We start from the raw sequence: 19626 nt of genomic DNA, 5'->3' as shown, positions 1-19626 counted from the left end.
GTGGGTTCTCGTCGGACGGAAGATTTCGAGCACCTTCTCTCCATTCCTTGGCGGCGACGCTTCGAGGATGCCGGTGACCGACAACGGTGGTGCTCCAGGACCTGATTGCTTTTCCACCTTTTGTTCTAGGGTGTTCTTTGTAAAGTTGCAGGCCTTATCTTCAAATACTAGGTTCTGTAGGGCAGGTATTGTAAAGGTCTGTATGCATATTGTACCCGTCACGTGTTACTCTAATAATATACCACCTACTGTTTCAAAAAAAAAAAGGAATTCATGACCCAGGCAACGCCCTTCCTGTCCTCCATGTGAACAGGACTGATTCCTTGCAAGAAAGACGAGATCGAGCTGGATAGCAGGTACGACAAGTTGGCAACCAGAATGTCGTTGGCACCCACGAAACGAGAGATACTGGGTGACACGTCTCGTGGTTTGTGGCACAACTTGTGCTCGCTGATAGCTGGATATGGTTGTTTTGTTCGTGGCTCCTGCTCTCAAAAAAGATAATCACAGTCCGGCAAGAAAGGTAACTGACGTGTAGTAAAAGACTAGCACACACGTATCAGCACAACCCAGCCACATGATTTGGGGTTTAGCAGCACCGTCGATCGGTGCTTCCCAAAACGTAAGCAAAACGAAACAATGAAACAGTGGCGTCCGTTAACTGGGAGATTTCCCAAAAATGATGAAACGAAACACGACGAATTCTCCATTTCTCCGCCTGAACACTGCAATCATATCCAAGTGCTCGTTCTTCCAACTGAACAGCTGGGAGATAGATTTATTCGATTCCACTCTTTATTCAGATGTACACAAGCTGTAAGCAAAATAATGATAAACATAGGGAAGACAGGCAGTTGGATGAGCAGACATGTATAGCAGAGAAAAATAATCAGGATAACATCTGGAACCAGACACACTAACATGCTTACACAGCTGTAATTAAACCGGCAATAAGCGCCCAGATAATGGAATTGCAAAGAACTGATAGAACAACAGTTGAGCATAGCATAGCACCAGCATATGCACGAGCATTGGCTGGTGCAACAGTCAACATCAAAACAGCATGGTGTACATGATAGCGCAAGAGCTTTCTTGAAACATGATGGCACACCTCTACAACGCCAAGTGTCAATGTCCCCATCTAGTTCTACATATTTGTTCTGTCAAAAGGCAGAATATCTTGCTCTGGGAATAATAAAAAGACGATCCAGTGCCAATCACCAGGATTTGAAAATTGACATGACAAAGAGGGAGCAGGTCGTGCACATCACTTTCTCATACAGTTTTACGTGTTGGGTCAATAGCACGTAGCAGTGGTGGTACAATACAAGCCAATAAGCATATAGAGTCATTACAACGCTGGAGAGAAAAATAAAAACCAAGGCAAGACAGAAATATCTAATATGAAACAATTCTCTGACTTCCAAAACATAACTTGCGAGGCAGCAAGAGCACAAGCTCGTGGAAATATGCTGAATGAATAAATTAGGACCAGAGGATGACAAGATGATCCAGCTTTTACCTCACCGGCCCTTGGGGTTCATGATCTGCGAGAAGACGGCGCTAGGTGTCAGCCCGTCAGAGTCGATGCTCGCCACGCTTTGGTCACCCATGCTTATGGAAGTGGTTGTGGTCGTAGTGGTGCTTGAATCGATCGACGGGTCATTGGGATCCTTCTTTCCGACCATCACGAGGGGAGTGCCCTCATCTGACATCCCACAGCCAATGCTTCCGCTCTCCTCTGCGCTTTCCTGCATCTGAAGGGCAAACTCCAAGTTCCAGAGCACATCTCCCATCGAAGGCCGCTCAATGCCATTGTCGGCGACACACTTCTCGGCTGTCTCAGCAAACTTCTTGAAGCACTGTGGGACAATTTTGCCCTTTAGGTAGGGATCAACAATCTGATCGAGAATCCCCTTCTTCTGGCAGTGCAGCGCCCATTCTGCCAAGCTAACTTCTTCCTTTGCAAGAGTAGGGTTCAAAGCAGGCCGAGCACACAGGACCTCAAACAGCACAACACCAAACGAATAGACATCAGATTTCTCGGTGAGCTGCTGCCTGCGGAAGTACTCAGGATCCAGGTAACCGAAACTGCCCTTGACAACTGTGCTCACATGTGTGTGATCCATTGATGGCCCGGTCTTGGACAGCCCAAAATCCGAAACCTTGGCGACCCACTTCTCATCCAGGAGGATGTTGGTCGTCTTCACATCACGGTGGATAATGGTGTGCTTTGCGCCGGTGTGCAGGTAGTGAAGCCCACGAGCTGCGCCAATGCAGATCTCCAAACGCTGCCTCCAGCTGAGCGGTGCATTCTGGGTCTTGTAGAGGTGCTCACGCAGAGTTCCATGAGCCATGTAGTCATAGACGAGGATCATCTCATTCTTCTCCTCGCAGTACCCAATCAGCGACACGAGATGACGGTGGCGGAGCTTCGACAGCATCTCAATCTCAGTCTGGAACTCATGTATGCCCTGCTCAGACAAGGGGTTGCCACGCTTGATAGCCACCTTGGTCGTGCCCCCATCAATCTCTCCGTTGTAAACTTTGCCGAACCCGCCGACACCAAGGATCCGTGACTCATCAAAGTTCTTCGTGGCAGCCTTGATCTCCGCGAAAGAGAAATGGCGGCACAGGTTGGATGGCAAGGATGAAGCGTAGCTCCCCGTGGCGTGCGACTTGGCCGAGCTTGAAGTGTGCGAGTTGCCATACAGCGACAACGGCAGCCAACCCGAATGCCCATCACTCATGCCAGCAGCCTTGGCCGCTTTCCTCCGGCGCTTGCAGATGAAGCAGCAATACCCAAGCGCAAGCACGGCCAAAGCAGCAAGCACTCCGCCGACAACAGGCCCGACCAGCGACTTCTTCTTGGCTGGTCTGGCACCCATCAACGGCTCGACAACCGGGACAGGGTTGAGCCCCACGAGGCTCCCGTTGACAAGCTGCAGCTTGAACAGCTCCAACCCATTGAGAATAGCATTGTAGAACTGCGGCTTGCTGGTCTGATCCGGATGGAGCGCCACCCAGAAATCCACAGGCCCGGAGCCGAAAGTGTTGACCACGTAGTCCTTGTACACGGGGCTGCCAATCCCATTGGGGCTGGCCCACTGGATGACATCGGCGCCCTGCATGGCGGTCTGGTTGTTGATGAAGATGTCAAAGACCCGCTGGTTGGGCTTGGTGATGGGGTACTGGATCTCGCAGAAGTGGAGCCTGAGGAGGTACATGAACCCGGCGTCCACCTGCATGATCCAGGTGAGGTTGTAGGCGAGGTTGACGTTTGGGTCGGGCCCCATGGAGCGCGCGGTGGCGTAGACGTCGGTGGGCGCCGTGTACAGCGGCACGGCGTCGGGGTAGGAGATGGTGACGTTGTCGTCGTTCTGGTAGGAGACGCCGGCGCCGGCCCCGTAGATGTAGGGCGTGTCGTCGTCCCAGGAGCGGAACCCGCCCGAGTCCCGGGAGGGGGAGATGGCCTGCCCGCCGACGTTGAGGCGGTACATGGTCTGCAGCGCGGTGGGGGATTCGATGGGGAAGGGCTGGTTGTTGCCGTCCCCCGTGACGAGCTCGGGGGTGGCGACGCCGAAGAGGTCCGGCGAGGAGACCACCTCGATGCCGTTGACGAAGGCGTAGGCGCTCGGGTGGGATTTCTCCGGGGTGAAGGCGAGGTCGAGGGTGGGGCCGGTGACGTTGACGGAGAACTCGCGGACGAGGTAGGCGTAGTTCAGCGCCGTGGCGGTCTGGTAGGCGCTGAAGTTGGCGAGCAGGGTGAGTTTGGCCGAGGGGACGGTGACGGAGAAGCGCGCGTCGGCGGCGTCGTGGGAGGAGGAGTAGTTGGTTGGGTAGAAGTGGAGGCGGAGGAACTTGCGGCCCGGGCCGAGCGGGAAGGAGTAGGTGAAGGGGGCGGAGGAGAGGCGCGCGGTGAGGTATGGCGTCTGCGGCACCGAGGGGTCCTGCGCGGCCGCCGTGGCGGAGCCGAGGTTCCCCGGCGCGTACTTGGACCCCGCGTCGCCGTCCCAGCGCCGCCCGTCCGTGTCGTTCCCCGTGCCCGTGGCGCCGCAGTCGAGCAGGATGTCGTCGCGCGGCACGAAGGGGGCGCCCGAGGGCGCGGGCGCGGTGGAGTTGCTACCTCCGCCCTGCGCCCACGCCGCGGGGAGGACTGCTGCGGCGGACAGGAGGAGGAGGAGGAGCGCGCATCTCGGGGCTCCTCTCATGGTGTGCGTGTCGGATGTAGCTCGCGTTTGGTCGCGGGTTACAGATCGCCCATCAAACGGGCCGCCCGGCGCCGATCTGGGGCCGGATTTGCGCGCGGGCGAGAAGAGCGGCGCGCTGCGGGTGGCGGCGGAGGCGAGATTTGAGGTGAGGAGGGGAAAGTGGCGGCCACGACGGTGGAGGGTGGCGTTAAGGAAGGAAGAAATGGGGGAGAGAGCAGAGGTTATCGGGAGTACGGCCGCGGCATTAAGTGGGGAGCAACGGCAACGGCGACCTACTCCGCTCAGCTCTACAGTCTACTGCGCTTGCTTTGCTTCTTTACCGCCGCGGTGGCGTGCGCGCGTCACGGATGAAGACTGCCCGTGTCTCGCTGCGGGGTGGGGCCGCGAAGAGGACGGGCCCCGCACGGCAGTGTAACAGACGTGTGCCGCGCGCGGTGTGGTGATGGTGGTGGGAGGTGGAGGACAGCTCGCACTGTCGCTCTCGGCACTCAGCGCGTCCCGTTCCGGTATTCCATTTTTTATCCCGTTTCCGCCGGGCTTTTTTCCGTGACGCGGTGGTGGGAACCGTGGCCATGTGCGGTGGGAGAGACGTGGGTCCCTCTTGTCATTGAGCGTTGCCAGCCGAAGACGACGCGGGATTGTGTGAGGTCGGGCAAGGTAATGTGGACAGTCCATAGATTCGTGTGTTGTTAGCGACTGCGTGCGGGCCCACAAGTCAGAGGCTGCGGCGGGGGGTCACTGGTGGAGAAACGCGGATGGCCAGCCAGAGCTGGCTGCTGCTGCCAAATGCAAGCTGTGAGCCAGCACGCGGTCCCACCAGCTGTGGTTATGGGTCGGCGCAATCAGGGCCGTCCACAAAGGCGACGCGGCGACCGCGTGGGGCCCGCTAACATGCAGCGGAGTTAGGGGATCGTGACGCGCACCGTCTCAGGAGAAGAAGAAGAGGGCCGGGTCGCTTTGACCTGCGCGGCGCCGGCGCCTCTATCTATCTGGATTGGCAAATGGAGCTGTATTGTTGTGGCGGATGGGGCTTGTCTGCGCCCGCAGTCGTGCGACCATCCGTGCGCCCGGCCGTCCATTCTACATCACACGGTTCCGTTTTTAGTTTCCCACCTGCCCCTTTTTTACTACGAAAAAAATACAAGTACAAGCGTATCATCATCTCCGCGGGCGTATCGTTCGTCTCCATTAGTTTTCCTTGCGGCGGCGGCGGTCGTCTCCCCTGTATTCTCTCCCTCGGCGTTTGTGGTCTCCTCGGCCTTTTTTGCGGCAGCTCCTACCATCTCGCTCACGCTCTCCTTTCTTTCCTCGACATTCTGGCCAGGCGTAACTGCAGTACTCGGCTACTAGCTGAGTTTCTTCGCGGCGGTGTTCAGGACCGTGGAGATAATTTGTTCACAAAACGCCATTGATTATGAGGATGCATAAGACTGGGTAAGGTCCTACAAGCGTAAGCACATGCCATCTCTGCAAATCGTTAAGCCTGCTTATTGCGGACGAAGATGATTAATTACTAATTAGGGACACCGCCCTTGTTTCTCCCGCCGCGGGAGGCTACCTCTCACACGCGGCCGGCGCACATTCATTTGTCCATGAAGATCATTGCTCAGTCCACTAATTTGTAGTATTGTAATTCTTATGGAGGTTGGGCAGAGGCTATTGCTTCGCCGCTGACTCCTCCATGCCTCCCGTCGCCGTGAGGAACGATGTGGAAATCACGGACTCTGAGATAGAGAATACAAGGGAGACAGCAGCTACCGCCGCGAGGAAGACCAATGAAGACGATTAGACGAATGATACGGTCGCGGAGACGATGATACAGTCGTAGTATCTGTGTTCACTTCGTACTAGAAAAGGGTTAGGTGGGGATCTAAAACCGGAACCGTGTGATGCAACATGAACGGTCGGGCGCACGGATGGTCGCACGACTGCGGGCGCAGGCAAACCCCGTCCTGTTGTGGCGCCCAATTAACTAATCGAAGCGTTTTTAGATTATTACTAAACGGAGACGCATCAGCAAGAGCTGCTACGTGCAGTACACATCACTGCATTGAACTCAAGACGCAGCTTTCATCTGTCGATGTGATCATGTTAAGCCCGAAGTTCCATGTGCCACGTGGCCGGGCAATTAAGTGCTTGCGAGGTAGGAAACGTACTGTGCATTTACAATGGCTTGATCCAACTAGGTTTGCGTACTTGACTGAATTCGCACGTGCACACCACGTAGAACGAAACGTGACAGACATGGTGCCCGTCTGTATACGCCCCAATGTAATCTCTCAGCGGAAGAAAAAAAAACTACTCCGTTGAGTGCTGCTTTGAGCAAAGGATCAGCCAAGAACTGGGACGGGAGGAAATAGGAGCCCTCTACTTTGTAGGGTACTAGAAACTTCTTCTCAACTGACCATATGCTGGCACAGACACGCAGTCAACGGCAAATCCCTGTCAGTTTATCACGTATACCCACAGTTGGGAAAAACTTAGGAACCAAAATTGGCCGACTGTTCTGTCCCTCAACGTTACAGTTCAACATAATACAGCGGTACAAACTTCTATGCTAAATAGCGTCACTTGCTCAAATGTAGACATAATTAGTACCATTTCCTCGTTTTTTTTTCTCCTGCTAGTGATCAACACCATCATATTATGCATCCCAAACCAGATTTGGTGCTAGCCTGTTCTTCAAGTCGTCTGCTGCTAACCGTGTCAGCTGAGTACATACCTTGGAAAAAAGCGTACCCTCAAGTAGGTGTGTCTCATGGTACCACGTGCGTACCATCCCTTGCACACTGAATCGTTCCACTTATCTTCGGGCACGTTTCTGCTTCTTATCTTCTTCCCTGTATCGCTCACGCCTGTCTTCCCTCTGTCGCTTCTTGGTCACCAGATCGGTCTTGGCTTTCTGTGCCTCGTGTGCTTTCTTCTGCAGCCCACGCTTAATTTTCTCTTTCCTCATCTGAACAAGTCAAGCGGATAATAAGCGTTAAGCACAATTAAAACTGCAGTTAGAATATGCTAATGTGGACATAAACATGTCACCTTTTCATGCTTTATTTGCTTCAACTGTTGAATAGCTGCATTCCTCTTCTTCTCGTCAGTATCCATGATTACTGGGATCCTATCCGTGGTTGGCTTCTTACTCTTAGGTCTATCCTTCGGCTTAGAAGTAAAAGGAAGTATTGCTTGCAGTTTTTTAGGGACCTCTATAGAGTTGAACTTCCGCACTTTCCGCTCAATATCCTGCTAAATGGACATGCCAACATGTGAGAGTTGGTAAAAAAGAATACATCAAGAGCAGCAAGAATTCTTGAAAACCAAATTAAGGCACAGAACCTTGTAAACAGAGTCCTTGTTGTGTGGAATAGGTATGTTGTTCGCCCTCCGCAACTCAGCCACTGTTCTCATACCTTGCCACATCTCATCTCGGGGTTGGAGAGAAGTGGTCACAAGATTACAGTAGGTGGGAACTTCAACATTGACCCAAGCACGCATGAAGACAATGTCACTCATAAGAACTTTGTCCTCAAATGTGCACCTCGCAATACCGTCTGTATTTTCTCCTTTTCTCCTTAGGACATCTCCAGGTTCAATCTTTGCTGCCTGTAATTGAAGATTGTTTTGTGAGTAATCTATAAGATTATGTTCAACTAGCAACCCACAGTACATCGAGGGGGGCCTACATACAACATGTCCTTTCCCTTTTTATTATTTATCAGTTTGCTTACAAATAATACTTTATGTAGCCCTTAGTCCTGAAGGTGCTAGCTTACCAAATTCCAGGACACATACTATAGTCTAATTAGCAGTACCCATCAAATATTATATGCTACTCCAGGTTGAATTCAAGTACAAGATTTGTACACTTTTTAGCCTTCCACATTTCCACTTGTGCACTTGTGCTCATCTGTTACTACAAGTAACTCAATTTTACGTGTATGTACAAGAGAAGGATTAAAAAAGTGTGGAGCAAATACTGCTCCAACCTGCCCCTTGGCGTTGCCAAACATTTCTCAAGCTTTCAAAAACAATAATTGGGAGTATGAAACAGATTGTAGTGTGTGTTTTTACTGAAAAGTGTTTTTAATGTTTGCTCATATTTTCCAAGGGTCTCCAGAGCTGTCTACTTCAATTGGAATCCCTGAAAGGCTAGATACGATCTAGTCATTCGTTTACTTCTAAATTATAAATGTGCACTTCTCATTTACTGCAAATTTATAAAGATGTTGCAACGACATAAAATTGTTGAGAAAATGAGCACGCATAAAATATTAGATTCATCGAGTCTTAAGAAGTTATAAATTACTGCAGCACTTATTCAAGCAAGTCCTTTATTGTATTACCTTTTTAACTTGTCCTCGAATTCCACTTACTGTCCGAATGGCTGCACCTTCAAACCTAGCAATCTCTAACTCAGATGTGAACATCCCCTTAATCAGTGCAGTTTTCTTAAATATCTTGCATGGTGCGCCTGTGAGCTTGATCTTCTTCATAATTCGGGCACTATTGTTGAATTCCTGAACCCAGCCAGTTGCAGTTATTCTAAATGGTACCTGGGCGAAAGCACAAGCATCGTTCAGAAGCGTATTAGTGAATATACTGATACACCTGCTAAACATAGAATGAAACTGCAACCAAGTATTAAGCAGCGCAGTATGACATTCAAAGATGCACATTAAAATGATACTCCCTCCAATCAATAATAAGTGTTGGGGCTTTAGTTCAATTTAATCCAAATTTGAACTAAAGACCTGGCACTTTTTACAGATCGGAGGGAGTACTTAATATGCCCTACTTTTCAAACTCATTAATTGTCGACTTCAATTTTATCGAACAAACACATCCAGTAGAAAGATGCCCACTCCTGGCTACTTTAATGGCATTTAAATACTCCCTCCATCCATAAAAGGATGTCTTAGATTTGTCTAAACTTGGATGCATTTATACACTAGTGTCTACATACATCCAAATTTTGAAAAATCTAAGACCTCCTTTTATGGACAGAGGTACTATATTTTTAAAAATCCCTAAAACAGGCATTGGATGGCCACATCACCATGTGAGGGGGCTTTCTATTAGACGGTGGAGAATAAAGAATCTAACACATTAACTAATACACTAGTATGAGGAAATGAAATGGTCTTTTTCTCTTATTTACAACTAACACCTATGGACTGGTGTGAACTCATCACTGAATGTACCTTATTGCTGGAAAGACTCTGGACTGCTAGTACACCGCTTTTTGGTGGAGCAAGTGGCCCCCAAAACATAGCAAAGCAATGCATATGCTCAGGTGTGTACTTGAGCATACGGTGCCGTCCGTTGCGATCCTCTATTGCATAAACAGGTGAGGTTTGGAAACGTCTCCAACCAATAGAGACAACGATCGGATCTTTTGTCTTCAGCACCTTCCTATGCCACCTGTGGCGCTTCAAGCTAACCTGTATCAATGACAAACACGGTATATGTGAAATTGTGGACCAATGGCAACATGATAGAAAATTAGAATAATCACATGAATCGTTATAATATTCAGAAACAGCTATAATATGAAAAACCCATGGACCCATGCAATTATGTGTTAGTTGCTATAACAAACTCTTTATATTTGAAAATTCGGTTGTGTTCATTAAGCAACATAAAAAATCTAGGGAACATATGTGGTTGAAACCAATCGACATCGTGTGGAACTATGTTTCGAAATCTTCAAAATTCTCAAGCAAAGGTTGTGAACAGTAAAACCTCGCTAATCATGCTGATGTTATTGTATCTCCCAGATGAATATGCGTTTGAACTTGAAATTATGTATCTGAATAGAACAACCTGTCCTACCATACCACATTTTTCAACTGCTACTCGTTTTGTATGGAGTGTTCACCGTAACTTGGTTTCCACCGGATATTTTCTCATAAATCAAATAACTGAGAAATGCAGTGTACCCATTATACAACTGTATTAATTCTAGCAAATACTGTAGCGATGACTAATTTGGGCCATTATAATCTAGGCCCACCAAATAATGCAAAGACGGAAGCTCCATGTAACATTTTTTTGTACTTTACAGTACTGGGCAATTCCAAAATTATACAATTTGCATATGCACTGATGACATGTTTACATTGTAAATCAATTCCTTAACTTGCTGATTAGAAAAACTGGGGAGTAAAAAAATTGGCTCACCTGCATATATCCAGTGTTCTCCTCAGCAAGGCCGATACCTCCAACAAGAATGGGGTGGCAAGGATCAAAATGCTCAACTAGCTCAAATGGTACACCATGTACCTCTAACCTGACGTAAGTACCAGTCCTAAATCCTTCAATTTCTACTCGTGTATCTTCATCTAGATCATTGAGTTCAGATATATTCATTTGCTTGCGTAGCTCAATTTCCTCCTTCAACTGAAAAGGTACAACACCGGAGATATTAATACTTGGAATCTGATAATAAAAAAAAGCTTCAATGAAGCAACAAGCATGGACTGTTAGAGCATACTTTGTCAAAATAGCCCCCTCCTTCAGACTGGTCTCTTTTGGATTTCTTCTTATCATTATCAACTTCCTCACCGGAGTGATCCGATCCATCATATGTAGCTTTCAGTCAAGGAATCCAACGAGAAAAACAGTAATACACTTCTGAATCTAAGAAATACAAAACCAACAAGTTCAAGTAACAAAACGACAGAAACACCCTTCCCAGTTTAAAAGGCAAGCAAAAAAGTTGCCAAACAGAAGCTGCAGATAAGAAGAGAAATAGAGAAGGAAAAGATCATCATGTATTAAGGATATTCTGAATCAAATTTTGCTTTAAGAGCAAGCTTCTTGAGCCGTAGTTCTTCAACTTTTAGTTCATCTTCTTTTTGAACACCTGGCTTCCCTGCATTTTCAGTGGCCTGGCTCTTGTGTACCTCACCAGTTTCCAGATCTTCAAAATCACCATCGATTTCTGCATCACCCTCTCCGTTTTCATCTATCTCACGTCCTCTTAGAGAAGCTTTTAACCAATCTCCAGTCACAAAACGGTCCCGGATGCTCTCGACGAGATCTCCACTAGACCAATCACGTAGTTCCGATTTGAAAAATTTAGAGTAATCTTCAGCATCGATATCATCAAAGCTTGGTAATTCATTCTGTGCTTGCTGTGAATCGCAAAACAAAGTCAATGCCTCACACCAACAATAAATGTAGCAGGGTGTACAAAACTATATGCATAGAGTAACTTCTCAGACAGTCTTTCACGCAAAACCGAAGGAAAAAATGCTCGCATGAACATATATTAGCACTGTGTACCTTTAAGAAATTATGAAAAGGGGAACTATAACACAACTGCAGTTAGATACTTGGATATTCTTTGCCTCCAGCATACAGATGGTCTAGTATAATTAGGAGCAACAGGTTTTAATAAACTCCCTTCTCTACTGACATTTTTCTTAACCAATTAATCTCAAATGGCATGGCATAGCTAATAAGCTGGAAAACCAAAGGTAGTGGACCATTTAACCTAGAGAAGACAGGATAAGTTGTCAATAATAAATTATCCTGCATGCAATACATAGTTACCTTCTTTTGTCCTTTCGGTATGAAAAATTCTTCATCCGAGCTATCTTCTTTGCTGTTGTCATTGTCTAGCTCTGTTGAAGGTTTCCCATATACAAGTTGCATTAGACTGGCACTCCGTTTGGACAGTGTTCTAGCAAGTAAGGATTTTTTCCACTTCGAAGTGTTTTCAGCTTCATCATCTAAAACAGCAAAGGTTAGAATTAAGACGTCAAAACAAAATACTGCCAGTTCCTTGTTCCCGGATTAATTAGTTCAGAAAGGAAAATAGCATATATAATCTCTATGTGCACGCTCACTAGGTGGCATGTGGTAAGATGTCCAGGAATGTGTGAAATTGGTACCTGAATCAAGAGCTTCTCCACTACCATCTGATGATAAAGAACCTTCAGATAGGTGGTCGTCACCTGAATCTTCATTATAACCATCATCTTCATCGGAACCCTAAAAGTTAAATCAAGGTTAAACTACTTGTAAAGCTTCAAATTAAAAATCTGTAGTGCATATAGGTACTAAAATAACTATTTCATGCCCAAGAAGATTGCCACTTCCGCTCTTGATCATACATATTTCCTAACCTGGATGATCCAAGTAAGGAACAGCTATACCACCCTATGGTCCTATAAGCTATAGGTTTCCTGGGTTACATTTTACAAATGAATGCAACAATGCATGTTTAAAAACTATTTCTTGTAAACATAAAGCCATGATGAGAAGTAGAAAGAACATAAACTAAGAGCATAAGCAAAACAAGAGAGAAAGATATGCATTGATACTAAGGAATAATAATAAACCTCATCATTATCATCATCATCGTTGTCATCTTGAAAATTAGCTGATACAGCTTTTCGCCTTATTCTTCCATTGCAAAACTCCACTTTTTCTCTCAAGTCAACACCATGATCACTTGGCTGAATGTCATCAGCATCATCACCTTCACTATCACTAGAGCACTCAGAATAAGAGTGTTCATTCCTCTCCAAGGTGTCAGCACTGATGTTACTACCACCTACTTGCTCCAAAATCTTATCTCCCTGGTCATTCTGTCTTGAAGAGTTATTGCCTGTCATGACACTGTCTTCGGATTGTGCAGCCGGCCGTCTGCCAAAGTAATTGATAAAACTTTGATCCAACTTCTCATCAAGGGAATATTTGGTGTTCTGAAGAGTTTTTACTAGATCCACGCCAACATCATTGCCTTTCCCTGTAGCATAACAAGTCAGCAGCCCAGCAAACAATCAGATTGGCATGCATATGTAAGAAAACTTTTTTTAAACGTGATATGTAAGAAAAGTAATAGAGACAAAAAGAAGTTTGAATAATCTAATTCGCATGTGGACATTTGTAAACATGCTTTCAGAAGCTTTATACTCCCTCCGTCCCACCAAAACTGTCTCAACTTTGTTAAAATTTGGATGTATCTACCTACTAGTTAGTGTCTAGAACTCTAGATACATCCAAATTTTGATAAAGTTGAGACGATTTTGATGGGACGGAGGGAGTAATAATCATATGGCACTGCCTCTCTAGATGCACGCACCAAGTTACAAGAGATCAATGCAAAACTAATAGCAATGTTCTGCACCGGTATGGAATGGTTCAAAAACCATAAATATACTACAGCGCTTGTTTAGGCAAATTACTGGTTCACCAGCAAAAGTTTCACTACTCAGATTTTTTTCCAGAAACATGCAGCCATTTGTAGCAACCAGACTCAGTTTATGGTTGGTAAAACTTGAGGATAGGGTAGCCCCAACCCTGATCTAAGTCGTAGGGGTGCTCGATGGGAGGCTGGGGCCTGTAGCCTCGGCGCCCCAGAGCTGCTAGACGATACGAACAAGAAAGGGACAGGGACTTAGATCTGTTTTGTGTTTTATTTATTGCTTAATTTCGGAATAACTAGCCTGGCAATAATACAACTTTGATTACGTCTGACTTATAAGAAAAGAAGAACTACTGACTAATTCTTTGACAAATAAAATTTGTAATCTGAACTATTTAAACTGCCTAACTAATAACTAATCTTAATCCTGCAGCCGCTGGATTGTTGCCAGCACATAACAATGATCCAGCCTAAGGAACATTCAAAGGTCAAGCCCTTATTCAAATAAAATACCAGGTCAGCAACACAACATCAGAAGTTTGAGTTTCCAGCTATGCATCCTACATTCCCAACATCCTTGTTAATCAAAGCATGTTCATCCTGAACAAGCATACTTCAAGAAACTTTAATAACAAGCAACACAGTGAAGGGGGTCGACGTCAGGTATTTATAGTGTAATCCGTTTGCAGTACCTTTCTTTCTAGATGCATCGTTGTCATCAGTGTTTGAAAACTGAACAAGATGATCATTGATGTTGATATACACTGCATCTTTGTCGTACAGGAGATCCCCAAGACCAGACATAGGTGCATAGAACAGCTTCTCCTTGTCACGTAGTCCTCGCTTCTTTGCAGCTGATGGCAAAGGGCAAGGATCGGCCAAACTTGTTACACCAGACAAGCTGAAATCACCTGCTCCTGTGATATGCACCTGCACAAATTGTTGCATGTCTTAGCATCCATAAAATCAGGATAACGAAAATGAACGGAAAGCAGGAACAGGAACAGCAAACAGTCAGATGCATCCTTCTTACTGAGGTAAAGTAAAGTTCAGTTTCCTTTAAAGCTAGGGACAGGATATTGATGCACCTCCAAATTGTGTATGCGCTTTGGTTGATAAGTTCTAGCACTTAGAATTTTTTATTTCCAACCCTAGAACATAGCATTTGGTCGTTAGGTATTGGTCCCTTTGAAGAGCACTTCCATAGTTTTTCATCTTTACAAAATCATTTACAATCTAGGCATCATGTAGTCATACTGCAAGGTAATCAGAAATGCACAGGACATCACCCAACCAACCGAAGTAACCTAATATGTCATTTTCTAGCTAGAAACCTATAACTACTGCATAGAATACTCGCCCACTTGAATCACCATCACTTGAAAGTTAAAGGGGATTGTGGAGTACATGCTGACTTCTACGCCTCTATGGTACACACACGCGCGGAAGTAACTTGGTTATAGCATAATGCCCAGTAGAAGGTGTACCACGGGTCAGGTCGTCATGAGTTCAAAAAAAATCTGGTGCTGCACAAAGATTATGAAATAGAGCGCTTGGATTGGGGCCGCTGGACTTTGAAAAAGGCTAGAACCTCAACGAAGCTGTTATGTGTATTATTCAACTAGTGCTGAAGTTGGGTTACACTGGTCGCTAAATAAACTACAAACAAGCTTAAGTATACAGTTATGCGGTGAAACAGATTGAGGCAATGTCTAGTAAGTTAATAAAATCAGTGATATGCATTCATCTAGTCATTCTCAAAGTTAAAAAAAAAAAGTGATATCTTGAGATTCTGCAGATCCACCAAAATTGAATCCATGCTTACTGCAAAATAAGATCATATTCTATACCTTGAGTTGTGAGCCATTCAACTAAGTTTGAATATGTACTATGCTGATGAGTTCATCTATTAATTCAGATTCATGGAGCAAAGGTAAAACAAGTTGATAACACTGCCTGCTCTTAAGTATAATTGCATTTGCTAGCATAACTATGTTAACCCATAATTCATGTCAAGTTCAGCAAGGATGAGAGAAAAAAATAGAGATGTTCATGTTACCTTGGTCCCTCTTTTCATGTTGCATCCACGAAGGTAACCATATAGCGTTATTTTTCTGTCACATTTCCTATTCAAGCGGACACTTTCTGGCGGGGTTACATCTTCAAATCTATCTGCTAATAAATAAGGATGTGCCATTCTCCAACTCAAAGGGATGGGCTTAATAACAGAGATAAATCTTGCAAGATTATGGACTTCTCTTTTTGTGTACCTGCAAAGAAAAAATATTATATAGATCTCATATGCTAAATGCGTAAATGGTAGCAAATCTGTCATTACAAAGCACACACACACACACACACATGTGCAGCTGCACATGAAGCTGCAGCATATAGAAGGCAACGCGTAAATTTCTTTATGATATGGTGAGCACTGGGCTCGAAATAGCTTAAATTGAATTGCAGTTGATTAGCTGAGCATGGACCAAATTTCCAGGTATTAATTACAGGTTACAAGTTAAAGAAAGAAATACCAATTAAACAGGAACTTACTTTCCGTGAATGAGACCAGACAAGTAGAATAGTTTTGCTCCCTCCTTTATCTCAGCCCAGAACCGATGCTTAAGGCGCTGCTTAGTTTTCCTAAGTTTCTTTACATCTTTAAATTGATCCAGATGTGTAAGCACCCCCATCACCTTGGGGAATCCATGGACTTGCATGATATTAAGGAACTCAAATGTATCCTGCATACAAAGGGTTCATTACTGTAGCATTAGTACGATGATGGTCAGAAACATGCCCCATTACCTTGGGTAAAATGTCCCATCCTTTTATATGCCCCATCAGGCCACCAGATCAATTACAAAGTAAGATGGGGGTTTTTTATCCAGGGGCAAAGAATGATGCGGCATTTGTCAAATCCATATTAATAAAAATGCTGCTCGGTGCATCTAAATGGAAAAGGGCATATTTATGTCATCGGTCCTATTGTTTGTTAAACAACTTACTAGGCCTACATACTAAGATAGGAATATTTGTACGGATGACAGCTTTGACAACATACCATTTCAAATCCATAGCTACCATCGATAAGCAGCAGTGCAAGATCTGCTATTTTAGCGGCATCAATCATTCCATTGATATCACTTGGACACTCCAAGAACTGTACCCTCCTGCTTTTACCTGTGTTTAACAAATATATATATATTCACAATCTGGTTAATTCGAAGAACATTATGCACTGATTTTAGTGTAGAGATGTAGAAGATTCATTAACCTGATACAACCGTGATGGGACCACGGACTTCAGACAAGTTTTGTTTAGTGTAGTGCTTTACTAGACACTTTATCAGCAGCGACTTCCCAACCTGATGAGTTTGAGGTCAGGTAATGGTCCGAGATCAGTACATAAGCATTATTTCCATGCGAGAGGTAGAGCATACCTGCGGAGGCCCTTGGACTACTACAACAAATGGAGGTGGTTCACCAATTGAGCGGTCCATGATTGGCACATGGAGACGGCGTTGTTCAATCTCCGCTGATCGAGATTGTAGACGCTTCGCCTTTGTTGCTGAACGGAAGGCAAAAGCCTGGGAGAAGGCATTGCAGTCTAATTAAACAAGGGCTTCCAAAACTAGGTAGGAAAGAGATTAACGAAATGGTAAACAATAGTTTATAGTGAAAGTGTATTTGAGCATAAATTGTACTCTGTACCTACCGGATGTTCCATAATCCCATAAACTAACTCATGTAGATAGCACAAAATATTGCAACCACGAAGGACCAAAATAGATACTCCCTTTGTTCCATATTAATCGACACTTTTGTAGTAAATCAGCGTCGACTAATATGGAGCGGAGGTGGTACTAATTTCATTGAATAGCTAGCTAATACCAGAGCTTGACCAAGGTCATCAACAATTCTGCAGTTTACGCTACGTGCTCAAGACAATACTTAACACAAACAGCTTGCTCTATGGCTAGACAGTGCTTTAAGAATACCTAGTAGTCCAATCTGCATAAACTGAATTAGATGTCCGCATTACTAACACATCAACTTCCACAGCCAACACAGGGACTGTGATAATATGGGACTCCATTCGTCGTAAGCAAGATGTGTAGTTCACGTCTGAAGCACGCGTATCCCCGGTAACGAAACGATGAGACCTCTAAGCACTGACTGAATCATTAGTCCTGTGCCAGGCTCCTACGGAGCACCCGGGCAGGAGGCTCGTCCACAGATAGCAAACCAAGTGCGGAGAAAGCTCATGCGACACCAGGGAGAAAACAAACAAGCAGCTGGTCCCGTTCGTACCTTGGGATTCTTCCTCTCGCCCCCTTCATCGTCGCCGGCGGCGCCCTTGCCCTTGCCCTTGCCCTTCCTCTTCTGCGCCTTCGCGCCCGACTTGGCCACGCGATGCGCCTTGCGAGGCTGCTCTACGCCGCCTCCGGCATCCGCCGGAGCCATGGTGGGGGTTTGGGGGTTGCTTGGCTGGTGGGGGTTTTGCGGCGGCGGAGGGAGGCGGTAGCTGATGGCCCGCCGGGAGGGAGAGTGGGGGGCGAGGGTTTTGGGTGCCTGCCTGCTGCGAGTAACTTCGTTCTGTACAGACGATTGTGAGCACGTGACTGGGCCGACGCAGTTTTTGGGCCTAAACTAGAGTTGCGCCGCATCAGAGGTCGGTTAACCCCGATGTGGGCTGAAACAACATTCAGATAGTTTAATAGATTGATCTCTTTGTAGATTATGTGATGGGCCGTGTATTAGAGACAAGATATACTATATTTTCATATTAAAACGTTGTTCTTTCACTTCTTGCAACAGTGATATTGTTTGTAGAGTAAAAATCCCTTGTAAAGAGCTAACGCAAAATAAAATTACATCATTTTTGTAACATTATATACTTGTCAAATGATCTCAAACACCAACAGTTCCTTTGCATGATGCGACTTTGGTCACAACTAAAGCCAATCGTAAGAACCTTCACAAATCATCATAGAGAGAAATAGAATAGTTAATTAGTTTCAATGTAAAAATAGATGTGCAAGGGATTGTAAAATATATAAAAAAAATCTCTAAGATACAGCTCACGGTTAGGCAACAACCAACCCTGTTTTAATTTACCTTGTGCAAGTATGGATGTTGAATCCTTAGTAAAAAATGAACTTGTAAAGAAAACTTATAACCCGTTTATGTTACTGGGGTTGTCAAATGAAACCACCAATTTGGTCGTCTTCATACATTTTGTAAATTGAACTGGTGCTTAGGAAAGTACATAGGGTTGAAGTTTGTAGGTTGCATCATTTTCGCTCAAATAATAAGTCTATTAGCTCACCTTCAAAAAACGTTAAGGTTGATATATTTTTCTAGTTCATCATTATCACAAGCATATTTGGGACCTCGAAAACGTGACAGAAACAAAATTTACCAAAAATCAGCATTAGAGCAAAAAAAAAGTAGGAGGATGAATAATTTTGAGTGGAGGTCTGCATCATGAGAGTTATCTATATCACAAATCTTGGATCGAGAAACATTTGGCAACGAAGTAACGAATCTTTCTATTCTTAATAGGTGATCCCATTTCTCTTTACATGCAGCCTATCCACCTCATCGAGCATCTCTGACCAATCATAACTTGCCATATCATTTAAGCCTTCCACATCATCTCCACCACGTCATCCACCGCAGCACAACAAAATAATTACTATATGATTATCTCATGTTAGTAGTAGTATACCAAACTCTTTTGTTTTACGGACATGGGTATGATTTTAATCCTCTCCTTGCCGACCCATCGCTTCCGCTCTCCACCAAGAGAAATTGAATGGGGCAATGATGGAGAAGAAACTGAACCGGGCTTGACTGATGAAGGAAGCCCATCAACCGTTGCTTGCCTTTTAATAGCTTGATGTATTTGAGCCGATCCATCCACGTCATCCTCGGCAACAGTATATGCGCCGGTTAAGATCAGCATATCAGCGTCCGACTAACCTACTGATTGGTGAATCAGCTTGCTCAGTTTAATTCTTCTTGACCTTCTCCAGTTTCAGCATTTTTCTATTCCGATTTCGCAAGATATATACCTTCCCCCGACGGCAACGATTGAATACTGTTGTGAATCCTGATAGTCAAACACCTGTTTTCTTCCGCGTTTTAGTATGTTGTTATTTCAGGATGTGCAATTCTTTTAGATGAGTAACAATCTGACGGTGATTTGCTGCGTCACTCCTTCAGCTCAAATTCATGTACATGCATCCATCAAGATTT

The 19626-nt window shown here is 45.2% G+C and overlaps 2 protein-coding genes across 2 annotated transcripts; both read right to left on the bottom strand.

Annotated features, from left to right (window-relative positions):
- Positions 1 to 1505: 1505 nt before the first annotated feature.
- LOC124702389 (receptor-like protein kinase FERONIA) lies at positions 1506 to 4336 on the bottom strand. Its single transcript, XM_047234530.1, has one exon. The coding sequence runs from the start codon at positions 4209 to 4211 to the stop codon at positions 1524 to 1526; it is 2688 nt and encodes an 895-aa protein (XP_047090486.1). The 5' UTR covers positions 4212 to 4336; the 3' UTR covers positions 1506 to 1523.
- A 2302-nt stretch (positions 4337 to 6638) lies between these two features.
- On the bottom strand, positions 6639 to 17855 carry LOC124702388 (ribosome biogenesis protein BMS1 homolog). The gene is made up of 18 exons (XM_047234529.1): positions 17677 to 17855; positions 16806 to 16952; positions 16640 to 16730; positions 16427 to 16545; positions 15916 to 16106; positions 15425 to 15635; positions 14058 to 14295; positions 12557 to 12966; positions 12107 to 12206; positions 11766 to 11944; positions 10995 to 11344; positions 10702 to 10795; positions 10389 to 10607; positions 9410 to 9649; positions 8552 to 8761; positions 7545 to 7811; positions 7251 to 7451; positions 6639 to 7167 (listed from the first exon to the last, which is right to left on the bottom strand). Exons 1-18 carry the CDS (start codon positions 17827 to 17829, stop codon positions 7015 to 7017), a joined length of 3573 nt encoding a protein of 1190 aa, XP_047090485.1. The 5' UTR covers positions 17830 to 17855; the 3' UTR covers positions 6639 to 7014.
- Between the last annotated feature and the right edge of the window lie 1771 nt (positions 17856 to 19626).

This window comes from Lolium rigidum, chromosome 3, assembly GCF_022539505.1.
Source record: "Lolium rigidum isolate FL_2022 chromosome 3, APGP_CSIRO_Lrig_0.1, whole genome shotgun sequence".
Lineage (NCBI taxonomy): Eukaryota > Viridiplantae > Streptophyta > Magnoliopsida > Poales > Poaceae > Lolium > Lolium rigidum.
This window is presented reverse-complemented; position numbering and strand designations above follow the sequence as displayed.